We start from the raw sequence: 19,013 nt of genomic DNA, 5'->3' as shown, positions 1-19,013 counted from the left end.
CACTAGCCCTGGTCTAGGACTGTCCCCACATCCTTGACCCAGGGGGGTCTTACTCCAAACACTTTATCCATATGCACATCCCTTTGAGATCCTGGGGTTAGCCAAAGCCAAGCTCTTGTCGTTCCCCCCATCCCAAACCCATTGTCTGCTCAGCCAGTGATGCCCCTTGGCTCCTGCAGGCTCAAGATGGCCTGTCTACACACAGGTCAGGCCTGCCCACGTGATGCAGCCACAGGACTCAGGCTTCTGCTCCCAGGCTTTCAGGTGCTTGAGTCTCGCCCCTCCCAGACGCCTTCCCTTCCCTCCTGTGCCTTGGCTGGCTCCTGGCCCCTGCACTCTCTGAGCCCCTCAGCTTCGACTGTAGCCACCCCCTGCTCCAAACCCTCCTGTGCCCCCTCCTTGCTCCTGCAGGACCCTGAGCAGGGTGCAGAGAGCGGATCTTCCATCCAGCATGCACCCCATGCGCCTTGGCAGACAGGCAGGTCTGTCTGTGGTCTTGGTTGCTGTGTCAGGATAGGGTGGTCTTGGCTGCTGTGTCAGGCCCCTGGGATAACTGAACTCTGGAGCCAGCTGAGTCAGGCTCGCTCTGACCTTTCATCCTGTGGGTTTTCCCAACAGGTGATGGGGAAAGGCTGGGGGTGAGCTTTGCTCCTGATGGGGTACTGCTTAGGGAAAGACAGTGTGGCCTTTGGAGTCCCCCGGGGTGCAGAGGGTGCTTTAAGGGACCCTAGAGGACTGACTGACAGCTGGTTGGGCCCATAGTGAATTCCCAGAAGCTTTAATCTCTTTAGCACTGATCAAATCAGCAAGTGAGCAGCTGATCTGATCCAGAAGGCTCACTCTCCCCAGAAAGGAAAGGAATGATCTCCCCCACATAGGTCCTGGCTCTGACAGACAGCGCCCGTTTCTTGATGACAGTTGTAGACAAGTTGAGCTGGGGGGGGAGGGTGGTTGCTTGGTGGTGAGCTGCTGTGTCCCAGGCCCCAGAGGATACGGGTGTGCTGGGAGATCCAGCTGGGCAGGCTGCCCAGTGAGTGGGGTGCCAGCCAGTGGCAGCTTCCCCCCAGGCCTGTGGGGACCTGAGCATCTTCCTGCATGGCCACGCAGGCCCTCAGCAAGCCCACCACCCGGGAGCAGGTTCCTGGGCGCTGAACAATGGTACAGCAGGGAGGGCATTTGCCTTGCATACAACTGACCTTGGTTCAATCCCCAGGATTCCACTGGGACCTCTAAGCACTGCAGGAGTGACCCCTGAGCACAGCTAGGAGTAAGCCCTGGACACCGCCCAAAACTACAACAAAGCCAGGTTCTGTCCAAAGGGAGCAGCACCCCCGTGCCGGGGTCCAGAGCTGCGCCTCAGCCAGGCAGCTCCAGGCAAAGAGCCTTGGCAGCCGCATCAGCCTCAGATCTATCTCCGTCCTCCCTCCCGCCCCGATGCCCTGCTGGCCTCAGGCCTGGCTGAGGTGCCTGAATCGGATGGACTGGGGTGAGGAGAGGAGACCGGGTGGAGATAGAGATAAGAGGGCTGGAGGAAGCCAGCAGGAAACTGGGAGTGACCGTTGGGGAGAGCTGGGCAGCAGAGGGGAGAGGGGGTGGCCCAGGTACCTTGCAGACAGGCGGGCCTGTGCGTGGTAGTGGTACAGGGGGTGGTCTTGGCTGCTGTGTCAGGCCCCTGGTGTAACTGAACTCTGAAGCCAGCTGAGTCCGGTTCTCTCCGACCTCCTGGCTCCTCCCTGTCCCGGGTCTGGGAGCCCAGGGTCCCTGCCTGCCCCGGCACGCCCACCCACAGGCACCTCAGGCTCTTGTCCCTGGGGTCCTCAGTAGAATAGGGAACAGCCTCCCAGTGCGACCCTGAAGACATGGAGGGGCAAAGGGTGGCCCCACCCCGCCTTGCACCACTGACCCTCCATTATGGAGCTGGAAGCAAAGGGTGTGCGACACATATGAGTGCACCATTCCTAAATGAGTGAGAGGGCCCTGGGGGCGGGACCAGACCTGCACCTGCTGTTTTGGGATCTTCTCCTGGGCATGGGGAGAGAGAAGGAAGCAAGCGTGGCTGGCGCTAAGGTGGCTGTGAGTATAGGTGCCCTGCACAGTACCAGCGCCAGGCGCTGCCCTGTGGCCCCATGCAGCCCCGCCCAGCGCCCCATTCCCAGCCGGTTGCCTCCCCTCACTAGGTTTTCTCCAGTTCTGCACAACACGCTGTGTCCTGGCCTGGGGAGGGACAGTAGGGTCATCCCTCACAGCTATCTTAGAGTGGACCCGCCCAGCAGACAAGCCTCGCCCAGAGTGTCCCGCAGGCACAAAGAACAAAACCAAGTCTCAGATTCAGTCCCAGGTCCTGGGGTGGGGAGGTGGGAACCACACACACAGGTCCCGCTCTTTGGGGCTCAGCTAGGGGCTTGGGACACAGCTGGGACCCTCCCCCTCCCAAGGGCACTGGCTCAGTGGCTCCCAGCGTCCTGGCACAATTTTCTTTCTCTTTTTTCTGCTTTTTGGGTCACACCTAGCCTTGCACAGGGATTACTCCTGGCTCATGCACTCAAGAATTACTCTTGGCGTTGCTCGGGGGACCATATGGGATGGTGGGAATTGAACCCGGGTCGGTCTCGTACAAGGCAAACACACACCTTTGGCTGTGCTATCGCTCCAGCCCTGAGACAGTTTTCTTGCCCAGGAGTGCAACCCCGAGATGATCCACACACAGTGGAGAGCTTTGACTCAGGAGGAACCAAAACAAACAGTGCTGAGGCTCAGGGCAGCAGGCGGAGTAGCCGGCCTGGGCACGTGCGCCCCCGGCTCTCCATCCTGAGCCGCAACTCTGCCAGCCTTGCTCAGTCCTTCCAGATTCCTCACCTGCCCACCCCCAGCCCCAGGAGCCCCCAGAGGGCAGCCAAGCCCCTCTTCCAGGCACAGCAAACCCCAGGAGGGGCTCATGACGTCTGCACCCCAGTGGTGCTGGCTGTCCAGGCTGGGCGTGGACGGAGACCCCGGGTCCCAACCCACCTACAGCCTCTCATCAGAGGCAGCATGGAGCAGTTAAAAGCCTATTTCTTTCTCTCTTGCAGATATCGATCTTCTTTAGCTTTGTGCCCAGCCGTTTGCCGGCAATTAATTTCCGAGTCAGCACCAAGGCTGCATTTAACATCACTTTTCCGAACCCGCAGGGGCCTACTGCTCAGAGCCATAAGGATGATGAGCCGGTCCCAGCCAGCTGTGCGGAAGGGTGCCAGGGGCTTGGGGGCCTGGACTCCCCCAGTGAGGGCCGGGAAAAGAGCGATGGACCACCCCACCCCATCCTTTCCTGTTCTTCCATCCCAGAGAACAGGAAACCGGTTTTGTTTGCGTAAAGATGAAATCTAGCTGGGCTTCTCTTCCAGCCCTCATGGAAACCACCTGCTTTGCTTGGACCCAGCCCTTGTTTGGATATGGCCATTGGCTGTGTGATTCTGGCCCTCACATCCCATCCCTGAAGTGTCCTCATAGTTCATAGGGGGGTCGGGGCTAGATGAGCAGAACCAAGAGGGCACTTTAGCCATTACAGGACCCTCCTGGCTGGCACAGACTCCACTTACCATCTGAGGTCGTGATCTGTGGCTCAGTCGCTTTGCCGGTGAAATAGGGCTAGTGTTCGCCTATACTATGTCAGGTGCATGAACTGAACTGACACTGGCATCCTCAAACTGGCCCTGTCACTACCGACAACATCACTGCCTCCTTTCAGCCTTAGATCAGGCTGATTGCGGGGGAGGACGATCCCCCTTCCCGTCTGACAGAGACTGAAACATTTACCCCAGCCTCCTCCCTGTGTTCACACTACACCGAGAGCCACGCAGCCTACCCAGTGTCTATCTCAGGCCTATGCACGCCACATAGAGAGTCACATTATCTGTCCAGTGTGCAGTGGTCAGCCTCTCATACTGTTGTGTCCGAGTTTCAGATCTCCGATTGCAGAGAGACCAGTTCCACACATGATAATGCAAAAGCAAAGGAACTTTATTACTGCCTAAGCCATCGCTAGCTCGAGCTAGGGTCCAAGTCTCATCCAACACAGTGGAGTCTTGACAAGGACCCCGACTCCAAATCACAAGCAGTTTATATAGGGTTCAGAGTTAAGAAGCAATTTATATGCTGGTCTATTTTTATGACTGGCCAGACCCAACGGTCCAATTTCTTATCTGGCAAATTACTCAACTGGGAGTTCACCAGCAACTACAAGTCCTGCTTTGGGGACACAGAAACTGAGGCCTAGCTGAGACTTAGTGTTACTGCAGCTTGTCATGGCATCAGTTTCGCCCTCACAATGCCATGCACATTCGCTTTCCTGGGCTAGCCCAGAACACCCGCCACAGGCCCCTGTGGGTACTGTGAGGAGGAGGCGGTGACTGGGCTCTGCCTTGGAGCCTGAGTGGCGCCCGCCCTCCCCCTTCTTTGCTTTGCGGCCTTCCCCGGCTGCACCCAGGGAAACCAGAGAAATCACGCCTCAGATTGCCTTCTTCTTGCCCAGGGCAGCGGGAGCATTCCCTCAGCAGAGAGACAAGTTTCTCTTCACAGCCGCCCTCTGCCAGGGGATCCTGGACAGCACCCAGAAACACCCCTACTCTCTCTCACCCCCCCCCTCACCTGCACACCCACCACTCCCAGCTTCTCCTCACCACCTGCTTCCTGTCAGGCAAGAAAGTTCCAGAGGTGGGCAATTAAGTCATTTCAAACCATTTTTCACAGTGGATTTTTACTGAGAACCAGAAAAAGCAATATTTATGTCAGTGAGACATCTCTGAGAAGACTTAGCTGTTCTTTAAAAAAAAAAAAAAAGGAAAAGAAAGAAAGGGGGGGGAAGCATGACTTCAGTGCCAATGAGAAATATAATCCAGCCCGGGTAATAAATTTTTTTAACAAACATACACACAGTGAAAGTTATCAGCCTGCAAAACAATGTTTTCTTGGCCTTCCCACATGTCTCGGTATTTTAACTAAGTCCCATCTGCTGATGTCAGGTTGAAGAGGTAGGTCTGTGCTCTCCAGCTTTATTAAAACGCTTTCTGGCTGGTAAACGGACTTCTCCACGCTGGCCTGCTTAGTCCCGGGCTGCCGGCCCATGGGCCTGTGCCAATTTGCATGGCTGCTGACAGAAACAGGAACAGTTCATCAAAAACCTGTTTAGCTGTGCTTTAGAAGAAATATTTCCTCTTGCTCTTCTTACTAATCGCTGGAGATGTCTGTGTTTGGGTTGAAGCTGTGTCCCCTGCCATCTGGATGCCATTGATCTGTCTCCGCTCTGGTGTGAGCGGATGTTCTCGGTGGTTTCCATGTCAACAGATGACGGCGTCCTGTGTGGGAACACTGCGTGGCGCAGCTCGGCTTTCACACCTCCATCCCGTCACTGCCTTTCAGATGCCACTTTGAAATCATTTCCGCTCTAGGCCTCTTGCATTTCCACGTGGATGTGCCGGGCATTGAGGAAAGGAAGCAAGAGGCGTGCAGCAACCCAGAGCTCCATTCCGTGGGCATGACATCCTCTCCAAGGGGACGTTGGAAAGCTCCAGCTGCCAGGAAATCTGTTTGCTCTCTGCATCCAAGAAACATACCCTGTGCGTGGAACAGAGCCTTGGCCAGAGCCGGGCAGCCCACAGCCAACCAGGGTCTGCGTCCGTCCACTCTGAGGGTGCCCAGGCCTCGGGCCTCGGTAGCACAGCCTGTTTAAATACAGCCGCAGCCACGGGAGGGAGAGGCAGTTCAGGAGTAATAACCAAAGAAGTGAGACACCCCCGCAACTTTGGTCTCCATTCTGCTGTGTCCAGACAGGATGAACAAGAAAGGAACTTGAATCATCCTGGCTCAGAGGTCACGGTGTGGTCGTGGACAGAGCTGGCCGAGAACTAGCTTCTTAGAGGAGGGGGGCATCTCGGCAGACCACCTCATGCGGACCCCAGGGAATGAGCCCCAGGGCCCACCTGCCTGGTTTCTTTTTCCTTAGATCAAGAATGCGGCGGCGAATGTCCTCCGGGAAACGTGGCTGATCTATAAACACACGAAGCTGCTAAAGAAAATCGACCATGCCAAAGTCAGGAAGCACCAGAGGAAGTTCCTCCAGGCCATTCACCAGTGAGTACGCGGCCCTCAGCCCTCGGCCACCTGGCAGCCTGGGCACCTCACCCTACCCAGGGCCTCTTGGGTCTTCTTGTAAAAGATTTTTCTCTTCTGTTCCACTTTGTGAGCATTCGGGGTGTAGCTGGGAATGGAGCTGGAGGGTAGAGCCACTGGTCTTGCATGTGTGTGGGCCTGGGTGTGAGATCCCTGGCAGCCAACAATAAGGATGCTTTAGGGGGCATGACCTGACCTGTCGGCTGTTTTTCCATTTCTCTCTCCTGTTGCTCCAGCCTTGGCAGACTTCCAGGGAGGGTGAGCACTAGAGTCAGAGCCTCGAAGACCTTCCCCACCTTCCCCCCACAACACACAACACAGACACATATCTCACACCACACACAACACGTGCACTGCACACAACACATGCTCCAGACACATATTTCACACGCAGCACACACACTGTCAGACACACCACAAATGTACAGACACACCATACACTGAGATGCAGCACACATGCATGAATACCATATAGACATACCACACACATAAAGTCAGATGCACACCTCACACATATGCACACCACAGAAGTACACACAGGCACATGACAAACAGACCTTGTACAGACACAGAGACAGACACACACACACACACACACCATGCATAGTCACATACACACACATATACAACTCCCGTTACAACTTGAAGGAAAATATATTGTGTGTCTTATATAAGATCTATTATAAAAAGGTGAGTGGACAAGGAGAAGGAGAGCAGGATTTTGACCTGAAGGCATAGGGGAGTCCCTGATAGATTGGGGGTGAGGGAGGGGCACTGAGGTGGCTGGCACTGCTTAGGCGAAGCTGTGGGTGCAGAGCAAGGGCCTGAGAGAAGGTGGACACTGAAGGGACAGGGCTGGGCCAGAAGCACACCTGTGCAGAGACCAGAGGGGCCTGGCCTGGCCTGGTGTTGCTATGCCCCAGCCCCGTGCGGGCACTGTCGGCAGACACTCTCAGGAGGACATGGAGCCAGCACTTCGGGCCTCACTGCAACACGCACTTGAAGGGTGTGGCTGTGTCCACTCTCTCCACAGACTGAGGAGCGTCAAGATGGAGCAGAGGAAGCTGAGTGACCAGGCCAACACCCTGGTGGACCTTTCCAAGGTGAGTAGCCACACCTGGGGGTGCCCTGGCCAGACCCTGGCTGGTTGAAGCACTGTCCCACACACACTGACTGGCTCCTCACTGGCTCGGAGAACCTGGCTCCGGTCCTCACCATTCACAGGCTGCTAGTGTGTCTGTAGTCTCTTTGGGTCTGGGCACCACACAGAGCCCCGCGGTGCTCAGGGATCACTCTTAGGTTGTGCTGGGGATTGAACCCGGGTTGGCTGTGTGCAAGTCAAGTGCCTTAACTTCTGTACAATTGCTCTGACACTTCTGTTGTATTTTAAAACCTGCCATTTCTTTCCCCTTTTGATCATTTTCACCCTTCTTTTAACAATTATTTTACTGTTGGTAAAATATAACCCAGTTGACCTCCTTTGGCATGCAGCTCATGGCACGGTGGTGCTAAGTCCACACCATCGCTCTTAGAGTTAGGTAGGACCAGCCGTCACCTCCCTCTCCACCCCACAGCTCTTTCCTTCCTGTAATGTGGAACTGGGTCCCCAGTAAGCAATCATGCCTCAGCTTTCCCCCCTGATCTCCTGGGAACCATCATTTCTCTTTTGGTCTCACTGAACGGACGTGGCCCAGTGCTGCCCACAAGCAGGACCATAGTATTTGTCCTGTTGTGAAGGGTGAGAGTGGGGCCTTGTCCAGCGGTGCTCGGGGGCTAGTCCTGCCTCTGTGCTCAGGAGTGACTCCGTGTGGCTTGAGGACCACCTGTGGGACTGATTTGGGGGCAACACAAAGTGCTATATACAAGGTACGACCTAACCTCTGAACTGACTCTCTGGCCCCAAGAGCCTTTGCTTTGCTGCCGCTGGTATCGTGGTCACCACGGAGGCTCGTCCATGCATGGGCTCACTCAGCTGTCCTGTCACACTTTCACAGGTGCTTTCAGGGCAGTCCATAAGGACTCCCCAGGGTGAGTCCCACTGACAAGGGTGGTGATGGTAAGGACCATGGGGCTACTTCCATTCCCTGCTAAAGATCTCATCATGGACTGCCATGATCAGGCCAGAGCAATAGCACAACGGGTAGGGCACTTGCCTTGCATTCAGCTGACCTGGGTTCGATCCCTAGCACCCCATATAGATCCCCCAAGCCCTCCAGAAGTGATTCCTTGAGTGCAGAGCCAGGAGTTAACCCCTGAGCACCACCGGGTATGGACCACAAACCAAAATGCAGAGAAATTCTTTCTTGAAACTGCCTCCTCTAATCCTTACAACCCAGCCTTGCTGCACTCAGGGGCAGGTAGTCTGTGAAAACATGAAGATACCCAAAGGGAGAGCCTTCCCCTGGAACCACCGGGGGGCTGATGGGGGGGAGCGCTGTCACACTGTCACTCTGCGTGGATTTTCAGCACTGGGTTTCCAAAGGCACCGTGAAGAAATGCTCTCCCTTTGCAAGTCCCTGAGGTGAACAGGTAGGCGGCCTTGCTGCCTGCAGAGCCATGCGGGTGCCCTGACACAAGCCCACCCCACTCCCAATCATTGATCAAGTGCACAGCCCAGGGCCCAGGTGACAAAACATCCCCACAGATGTCAATTACTGTGATGGAACATTTGGGTAGGCAAGAGGCACTCCCCGGGGCCAACTAAGCCCCCTTGGAAGGCAGCGTGTAAGCTGGTGTTTGTGGGTGGGGGCCACGTGCTGGCACCCTGTTCAATGAAGGGACTGCCCTGAAAGGGGCTGGCAGCAGGGCCTTCTCCCCGGGAACGCCTGACTCCCTCCCTAGGGAGAAGCCACCCGCCTGCCTTTGGGGAGGCGTTGAACGGGGACTCTTGGAATCTGTGTGGGGATGGGCGGGGGGGGGGGGGGGGTCATGCCAGGGCGTGAGGGGGCAGCAGAGAGCAGCAGACCAGTCCCTGGAGGATCTGGCAGAGGCTTTTAGAGTCAGGAGCAGAAGCCCAGGAAGTCTTGCTGCAGCTGAAGCTCCAAGCAGGCCCCTGGTGAGCTGCCGGAAGAAACCAGCTAGAATCAGACACCCACGGTGCATTTCCTCTCCAGTTCAGCGCCTGCTTCCAGCCCTCCCGCCTCCCCTGACAGCTATAGGCAGCAGAATCATTTCCTGACTCTACGGCCCCACCGGCCAGGCCTGGTTCTGGTTCTAACATAGACAAAGGCCAGCAGGCCTCCCATTGGTCTTCAGGTCAAATTCTCGAAAGAGATTTGACTGATCAGATCAGAATCATGTGTCTATCCTTGGACCAATCAGCTGTGGCCAGGAGAAAAGGGCTGGGGGCCCACTCTGGGAGATTTGGGAACGGCCCTGCAGAGCCCTGAGAGAGGGCACATAAAGTCAAGAAAGGGATCGCACACCCCAAGCTGAGACGCTGGAAGTGTCTCCCTTGCCTTTGCTATGTTGGATTTATAGTTTTTCTCCCAAATTTCCCCCATGTGGGTCTTTCTATGGAGATAAGGGTGCCCTGCTGTGGTGTTGTCAAGGGGGAGAGCCAGGAGTGTCTGGAATCCACCTTCATGTCCTGTTACAACCCTTTGTTCCTGCTGGAGCTTCTCTCCAGAGGAGGGAGGCGGCCTTCTCTGGGTGGTGCTGGCCAGTTAGTTTTACCAGGTCTCAGTTCCTGTCTGGGTCTGGCTATCGTGCTGTTTTGCTATGTTAAAGTGAGGGAGAGTCACTTCCTTGACTCACCTCTTAGTTTACAACTTCCCCGGAGCTCATTGCAAGCACCGGTCCCCTCCACCCCCGGGTCATGACCATGAGTGCAGCCCGTGGACAAGACTCTTCTCTGTGTGAATGCATCCATCCCTGCGCCAGCTGCGTCCATCACAGACAGGAGTCCAGCATCGCCTGTATGCCCGATACCAGGCCAGTTCTGGGGGTCTGCCCATGAGCCTGCAGGCCAGCTGCCTGCCCTGGAGGGACTTGCCTTCTGTTGAGAGATGAGAGCCAGTGAGTGGAAGGGAGCAGCCCTTTTCCGTGGGGCTCCAGGAGGAGTTGAGGGGCTCGGTGCTTGAGGAGCAAACAAGACTCGGGGAAGCTCAGTAGAGACGTTGGAGAGGCTGAGGGTGCTGGCTGGGGGCTGTGGGTGGGGAGCAGGACTCCTGGTGTGGGGGGACCTGTCTAGCTAGAAGATATCCCTGAGCACAGGAGGTCCAGTGGAACCTGGGGACTGTCAGGAAGGAGGGAGCTGGACGAGGCAGAGGGAGGGTCTTAGCTGAGAGATGAACTAAGGGCCTCCAGCAGGGCGCCTGCAGATGGGCTGGCCCTTGGAGCAGCCCCTGGAGGGAGGGACCCCATCACGGGGTGGGGGGAGGGGGGAGCGCGGTGTGGCAGAGCAGAGACTTGGGTGTGCCTCTGCATTGGGCTGACTCCAGGCCTGAGGAGTCGGCCATGTGGACACTCAGGCTGCAGTGCTGGACGTAGGCAGAGTGCAAAATCGCTTTGGAAGGAACTTTGTGTGGTTCTTGCTCTCTGCATAGGTGATGCCAGGGATGGTGCCCGTTGGTCTCACGGAGGGGACGCAGGGCCACCTTGGGACTGACCTGTGTTCCTGAGTCCCCTCCTGGCCTCTGTGGAGTCACTCTTAACCCTGTTTCATAAGACTGAGTTTCCAAGGGATTAAGAGGCAGGAGGGCGCCTCATTACTGAGCCGTGGCCTTGGACCTGGCCTGACCTCCCATGCACACAGAGCACCTGCCTGCTCTTGGGTCACTGGGGCCGGCTACTGAGGGAGCCGAGGCAGCAGGAGGCTGGGGACACACATCCCAGTTCTGATGAAAGTGCTGGACCCAGAGAGAGAGCACGGGGCCAGGCACTAGCCTCGTTCCATCCCTGGCACTCTGCAGGGAGCCCTGAGCCCCTCTAGGAGTGATCCCTAAGCACAGAGCTAGGAGCCAGCCCCGAGCACCATCAGGTGCAGCCCCAAATAGAGAAAAGTTTGCTTCTTTCCATCATAGGCACTTCCTAAACCCTATTCACAGTGATGCGCATCCCTCCCTTGAGACATTCAGGAAACCACCTTTGACCTAGACCCACTCGAGGCCCATTTCTTGGGCTCCTCCTCCACCACCACCCCAAGCCGCCAGTCGTGGCCAGTGCAGGGACAGGTCCCTTGGTCTCCGGGGCTGCCGTGTTCTGCCCTCCCATGGCAGAGCGCCCCCATGATGACCAGTGGTCTCCCTATCTCCTGTCCATCTATGTGTCCATCTGCCTGTCCACCTGTGTCTGTCTGCCCCGTCTCCACCCTGCCCCCCCTCCCCATCTCACCGTCCATCTGTCTGTACAGATGCAGAATGTCATGTACGACCTGATCACGGAACTCAACGATCGGAGCGAGGACCTGGAGAAGCAGATTGGCAGTCTGGAGTCCAAGCTGGAGCACCTCACGGCCAGCTTCAACTCCTTGCCCCTGCTCATCGCCGACACGCTGCGCCAGCAGCAGCAGCAGCTCCTGTCTGCCCTCCTGGAGGCCCGGGGCGTCAGCGTGGCGGTGGGCACCCCGCACACCCCGCTGTCCGACAGCCCCATCGGGGTCAGCTCCACCTCCTTTCCGACCCCGTACACAAGCTCCAGCAGTTGCTAAATAAAACTCCCCACTGCAGACGCATTACCCATAGGTCTTAAGATGCAAATCAGCTCTTCCCCTGGTGGCGTTGCCGTGGAGGAACCTTCCGACCGGGGGAGGACGGAAGAGAGACCCCGCTGGTGGACGGACGTGTTCGTTCGGCCTGCCTGGATCGCCATGCCTTGAAACCAGAAATCTAATCTCTGTTTAGGTGCCTCTACTTGGGAGTGGGAAGAGGAGAAGATGGCGGGGTCCCTGCCGCACAGCTGGTGGAGAACAGAAGCCCACGCTCAATCTCAGGTCTTCACGGGGGTGGGGGTTGGATGCACCGAAGTCACCCAGAGTGAAGCTGGCCCGGAAGGGGGTCTGTGGGGAAGAGAGTCCCCCTCACTGGGGTCCAGGAGCACCTCTCCCTGGCCTGTGTCGCCAGAGCCCGTGGTGGCCAAAGCAAAGGAGAGCTGCCCACACCAGACTCCTCCCCTCCCGGCTTAGTGAGTTAGAAAACTCAATTCAGTCTAGGAGAAAAAGAAAATGAAAAAGCCAGATTTTTAATCCAGGACTAATCCCCATATAAACCTGTGGATTTGCAGATGTGGATTTGCACACATGCGCGCATGTGCACGCGCGCGCGCGCACACACACACACACACACACACACACACACATTTCCTACCAGTGATTCAAGTCTTTTACTTGTTTGAATTTTACACCAATCAAAAGCATCCTGGCACCTTACCCCCCTACACACACAGACACACACAGACACACACAGACACACACACACACACACACACACACACACACTCTCAAGCATGCTGAGTTGTTTCAAATCCAGACCTGGCTGCGTTCAGCCCCGGGTGCACTGTGCTCTGAGCTTCTTTGCAGACCCCGCCCAGGTTGCTCGCCCTGGACTGGCCCTGTGCTGGGTTTGAGAGGGACAGCGATGTCAAAAATGTTGGCATCCTAGAGGGACCAGCAGCTTTCCAAACTAGCAGATTCTGCCATTTCTTTCTGCTACCCAAATGCATGTGGTTCCAGTGGCGGCTTGGCCAGGCAAATAGATGTCTGTGAGGAGGAGCTGTGTGTGGGGACGCCCCAGCATTTCCTGAGAGGTAGGGAGCTGGGGGTCCATCCTACTCTCCATCCAGCCTCAGCGTTCCCATCCCAGATGGCAGGAGAGCCAAAGGGCCATGTGCCTCCCCGTGAGCAGCTGAGTGGGGAAGAGAAGCCTTGGTGAGTGGCCTGTTGTACTTTTACTTGTCCCGAAACCACCTCAAAACGCAAGATTCTGTGCAGAGGAGCCCATAGGGAGGTTGGAAGGGGAGGCAGAGTGGCCTGGTTTCACCAGTAGCCTGGGGTCCCCAGGCCATGTTAATCTTGGTGCACAAACTCTTCTGTTCTATTGTCAACTCCAAGAGACTTTAGAAACATCCAGATCCAGTGTGGGCACAGATGAGGCAGGTGCCATCGCCCCCAGCCCCCGCCTCTGTGCAGTGCAGCTTCCTGCTGGCCTCCTTGCTGCTGCTCCTGAGATCTTTGACCCTGTCCCTCTGTCAGCGGAGAGCTAGGGGGCATCTGCTGAGGATAGAACAAAGGGTCCCATTTGCATGATTGTCCTGTTAGGGGTCACTTATAACAGGCCATTATCACGTGGCCCCAGCGCCTTGTGGTGGAGATTCCCCTCTGGAAGCATAGACCCTTCCAAGATCAAGAAACCTTAGACTAGGGCCCAGGGCAGGGGCCCAGCCGCAGAGGGCCAGCCTCCCTCCAGAAGGCCTGGTCTCTGGCTAAACTCGCCCTGATCTCGACAGCCGGCATCGACCCTCTGAGGGTCTCCTTTTCTCTTAAACATGCCTTCAGATGTTTCCCTTTGTTGTTTCTTGCCCTACAGATGCCACCTTTGCTGTTGGCTTGATATTTTTCACTGGTTCTTTTCAAACTCTCAATTCTCTGAAAAATTTGCCTTTTTTTTAAACCAGGCCAATCCTATCTCCAGAAATGATCCAGCCAGACTTATGAGCAGGTATTTAAGTAGATAAAACAACTGGTGGCTTCTTCAGGGCCTGGGTGCCATTGCCGGCAGGCAGACTCCAGCCAGGTGAAGACTCCTGAGTGTGTTGATCTCAGCTAATTAACCTCCAGCCCTCCGCTGTGCATCCCAGCAGCCCCTTTCCTCCTGCCGGACCCTGTGATGCATGTGCACATGTGGGCATTTAGTCTTAATTTCAGATAAGTGATACGAATACCCCACTGCCACGCGTCGTGCACAGACGTGTACGCAGACTGCCGAGAGCCACGCTGGACTGTGGCCTCTCCTCTTCCACCCATAATTAATGTGTCCCCTAGGGAAACCCTGAACCAAGCTAACCACTCTGGTCAAGGGGGGGTGCTCAGAGGCATTTTCAGCTGCAATAGCCCCTAGCACCTCAGAAACACGTGGGCATTTGTAGCAGGGCTTACAGTATCTATCTCTGGTTTTGATCCTTGGTGAAGAAGCATTGCTCTTCAGAAAAACCAGTGATTGAATCTGCATGTTGCTCCTCAAAGGAGTGAACAGGAGGCTACTTCTCTGGACTAGCACCAGAAGTAATAGTACTTCCAGTATTGGTGTGGTACTAATGCTGGAAGTGGTAGCACTTTTAGTATTCGTGTGGTGCTAGTCTTAGAAATAGTACTTCTAGTATTAGCAGGGGACTCGTGCTAGAACTAGCAATGCTTCTGGTATTAATGTAGTACGAGTACTAGAAGGAGTACTCTAGTACTGGTATAGTACTAGTAGTAGAAGCAGTAGTATTACTAGTATTGGTGTGGTGCTAGTGCTTCCCTCTACTAGCGCTGTGGCTTTCTGTGGCAAGTTACCCCTTCTCCTGTGAGTATGGTCAACCCTGGATGACCTAGGTGTTCTTTCTACAGCCCAGCCCATCTTTTGGCTAATTCCACTGTGCCTCAGCCTCACAGTCAGATGGGAAAGGGACAGGTGGATCTTCATGCCATGCCTTCATGTTTCTTGTTTTCAAGTTTGGTGGTGATGGAGGAGGTTTGATTGTCTTCTTCAGAATTGGCTATATATAAAAAGCTGTTACTTAGGGAAACCTCACCCAGTTCTATACACACTTAGAAGTCTGACCCAGTAACTCAGAAGCCCCAATAACTTTTATGGTAACCCAGTGACAGGTAAAAGCATTCAAATAATCCCCCAAATCTCTAGACACTTGAATTCAAAGTCAAGAGCCCACTCCCTCATCGCTTAAGCCATATTCTAGCTTTGTGTACTGTAAAGTCGGGGATGTACTGTGATAGGTTTAGGACCACTAGGCTCAGTGGAATTTCAGGACACAGCTTCAGTGAATAAGTGATCTCAGACTAGGGACTTGGTCCTCCTTAGATTGAAGTCCAAATACAAATTTCACCACTTTTGTGTGATCATCATCAGTTGTTAGAGTATCTAGGAAGTGTTCTTCTATCCTCATAGTATGTAACTTCATGACATCTTATCTTTATAAGTGCTTAACATGATCCAAAATAACCAGAGGAGCAAGGCCTGGGTCACCCTGGCCTCAGCAGGGGGCTGCAGTTCAAGCACAGCCTCATAGATGAGAAGGTGCAGAAATGCACCAGTATAAAGAAAAACCCCAAATGCTGAGCAAGTGTCAGCCCTGGCTGCTGACAAAAGGCCCAGAAGGGGCATCATTGAGAAAACCATGCCTTTAATGTATGTGAGAATTTTCCCCTTCAGTTTTCATGGAAAAAAAAAAAAAAAGAAAACTAGAATCAGAATGAATAAAACTCTAATGCTGGATCCACATCTTTGGCCAATTAACCTCATACCTCAGTTTCTCTGTGCTTAAAATGAAAACAAGAGTAGATGCCATGTGCAAAGTATTGGGAATAGGTTTAAAAAGTGAAGATTTACAAAGACTGTGGCCCCAGTCGCCCTGGGGTATTCTTGAGTTCACTGGGCTGTGGCGACTAAATGCTTTTCATTTAAGATGTTCACTGTTACCTCTCAGTGAGGTGGGGAGATGGTCAGGAGGAGATGTGGGCTTTAGTGCATGGTTCCCTGCTGTGTGAGCAGTGGACCCCAGCTGAAGTCAGGGCTTCATCCCAGACACAGCAGTGCCACTGCCCAGGCACTGTGAGGCCAATACACTGCCACTAGGTCACTACCCTTGCTCATTGCTGCTTTTGACTCTCCAAAGAGGTCCCTAGTCGTTCTGCTCCCTTGGGGATTGCTTAAAAGCTCCTGAAAGAGCTGCTGGTCAGTACCTCACAGCGCTCCGTTGCTCCGTTTCAGCACCTCGGACAGCTACCCGCTCCACAGACTCCAGATCCCTTTCACCCCCACAGTGTATGCGCTCCTTCCCCTTAAGGCTGCCACCAAAGTGAGCGTTCTGGGGTGGGATCAGTGAGGTCACCTAGAGGAGTACAACGGGGACAGGAAGGGTGTCGTCCTCTGGGGGAAGAGCAAAGGGTGGGCTGGTCCCAGCCACAGGGATGGAAGGAACACTCAGCTCCCGTGAGACAGGTAATAGGTAGATTTTTACTGTGTGAGTCTGGAACTTACAGAAATACTCAGTGCAATGGTATAGACATACAGAGAAGAAAATAACTGTGATATTTCCCCCCTTACACCATTACTGGAAATGCCCCAAATATAAACTGGAGTTTCCCCCTCTGAGAAAAACTATTGTCAAACTGTCAACGTGTGACCTCCAAATCCAGGTGCCATGCACCCTGAAATTCCTTGGCTTCTGTGACAGAGAAAGTCCTTCTGGAAGCTGGAGTGAGTGTTGGAACACACAAAAGAGAGACCTTGTGGCCCACCGAGCTGATGGAGGAAAAGCACAAAATGCCATACCCACCTGTAGTTAGGATCCCAAAGAGATGCTGAATTAATAGCCAAAAAAAAAATTTAAAAAAGTTCAATCAATGGACTGGTGACAAGTCAGGGCGGGTTTGATGGGAGCCACGTCACCCAGGGGCCCAGGAACCAAGGACGCTCACTGTCCCACTGTCTCGCTTTCAAATCTCCTCCAGGACCCATCCAATGTCATCAGACACACAGTGACTCCGTCAGGGTCCCATACCCTCTGTCCTGCATTGAGGAGCGGAGTCACCACCCCAGAGAGCGACAGGATATTCATGGAGGAAACGTGCTCATGGCAGACTCCGAAAGCGAAGTGTTCATATTCCGAATCAGACACGCGCTTCACTACGAATTTGCATCTTGCCTCTGTACTGCTTGCTATTTTTTAACGATAGGAGAAAGCATATCAGTTTATTTTAAATATGAAATATATTGCTATATTATAAAATATATTGTAACTTTCAATTAACATTTTGTAATCCAACTAGTCTTTTGCAGGCCCGTGTCTGCCTGCTTTCCCGTGGCTGTTTCTGGGTACATGTCACTGTTAATGATTGATTTCCTGACTTCCAGACTGGGGGGGGGGGGTCCTCAGCCTACACAGCTGCCATATTCCAATTCTCCAAAACCCACCCAGGAGAGGCAACAAAACATGATTCCAAGCTTAGGAGAATAATTATGCCCTAAATTCTGTCAAGCCATTTCAGGAGAGAAATGTAAAGCCATGCCTCCTTGGGTAGCTGTGAAGATCTGGTTCTGAAAATGCCTAGGCTCTTATGTATGCAGAGGCCCTCCTATCTAAACGGTTTTTCTCAGTCTCAAACTTAGCCAACCACTGCTCCCTTTTGACAGTGTCAGAATCAGACCTCAGCAAGAGTCTCATTCTCTCATGACTTATAAAACTCCAAATTCTAAGCATTAAGATTCCTCTGAGGGAAACTAGAACTATAGTACAATATGTAGGGAGTTCTCCTTGCATGTGGCAGACTCAGGCACGATCCCTGACATCCTATATGGTCCTCTGAGCATCACCAGGAGTAATCCCTGAGTGCAGAGCCAGGAGTAACCCCTGAGCATTGCCAGGTGTGGCCCAAAAGCCAATAAAATATTAATAAACACATATTTAATTTTTTTTTAAAAAAAAGAGTTACTCTGATGTCAGGATTGGGGTTCTGCTGGTAAGGGGAGCTCAGTGCACAGTTGTACTTTGGCAGCCAGTGACATCCCAGTGGGTTTGTCACGATGTGGAGCACAGCTCCTCAGGAAGTGACAGACAGAACATGCCAGCAGTGTCCAGCCCAGAGCTGGGTGGCTTCTTCTACTAGTTTAGCTGGGAGGCAGAGTTTCCATTGAGGTATTTTCTCTTATTGGAAAATATGGGGGAAATTCCTCTATGCAAACGTGTGTTGGCTCCATCTCAATCCTTTAGTAGAGTGGCAGAGGGGAAATTTAGGATGTCTCCCTTACCTCCTTCAAGAGGCAGAGTTCTCGATTAAAATTCGGTTACAGGATCCCAGGGCTTCCCAGTGAGCACCCTCATTGATTGTCATCATTTGGGGTGCGATAATGCCCCAACTAGGGAGCACTGGGGTCGATATGAGTGAGGGGGCCTGTCTCTTCCCGCCACAGATGCTAAAAATCCACACGCATAGACTGATTGTGCTAAAGGAAGGGTTTCTTCCTGGTGAGAAGGCCAGAATCTTCACAAATGAACATTTATCTGTGCTTAAATGTAATTAAGACGCAAGCTGCAGTGATACTGATTATTTGTGTCCCCTGCAAAGGAAATCTCTAAGTGCCCAGTTTCAGTGTGGCTATGCAGCCGAGAGGCCCAGCGAGCGTACACATTTTGTTGGATGGGCCACATGTTCTTTGTGTCCGCCTCACTCCTTAGCCGTCTTAGGCTGAGCTTCCTGGGAACTATCAGAACTCCAATATGCCTGTTTTTCTGTAGCTTATTCACAGGGGTCATAGAAATTGAGTTATTCTCAAATTTATTATTGGTGAAGGATTCCGGTGGGAATTGGTTTGTTTCAATACTTCTCTGCTATTGCATAGAAGTGTTTACCTTTTAGCCCTCTTGAAAGTCTTAACACTTTCACATTTCTAGAGAGGGAATATATTCTGATTTTCCCCCACTGCCAAAATCTGTGTTCCATCTAGAGCAAAAAAACTGCTATAAACCTGACTGGGGGAAGGCTGCTCTCTTGTCAGCAGTGCAGGTGGCTGGCTCTGGTCCAGCCTTTGCCCCTCTAGTGTGAACCAGCAACAATAGCAGCACCTGAAAGCCTGGTGGAAATGCAGACCCTCAGGCCTCATGAGAACCCCATTCATCACAGTCAGTATTGGAACTGGATCCTGAGGTGATTT

General features: G+C 53.7%; 1 protein-coding gene across 1 annotated transcript in view; it reads left to right on the top strand.

The window, feature by feature from the left end:
- The window catches only part of KCNN3 (potassium calcium-activated channel subfamily N member 3), a 149,480-nt gene extending 137,399 nt beyond the window's left edge, over nt 1-12,081 (top strand). Inside the window, exons 6-8 of the mRNA XM_056123658.1 lie at nt 5,978-6,105; nt 7,178-7,247; nt 11,498-12,081. Coding sequence (XP_055979633.1) covers nt 5,978-6,105; nt 7,178-7,247; nt 11,498-11,794 — 495 coding nt within the window. The 3' untranslated portion in view covers nt 11,795-12,081. The remainder of the gene's footprint in view (nt 1-5,977; nt 6,106-7,177; nt 7,248-11,497) is intronic.
- Nucleotides 12,082-19,013: the final 6,932 nt, after the last annotated feature.

This window comes from Sorex fumeus, unplaced genomic scaffold (assembly GCF_029834395.1).
Source record: "Sorex fumeus unplaced genomic scaffold, SorFum_2.1 ptg000047l, whole genome shotgun sequence".
NCBI lineage: Eukaryota > Metazoa > Chordata > Mammalia > Eulipotyphla > Soricidae > Sorex > Sorex fumeus.
Note: the sequence above shows the minus strand (reverse complement) of the source record. Positions and strands in the feature narration are given on the sequence as shown.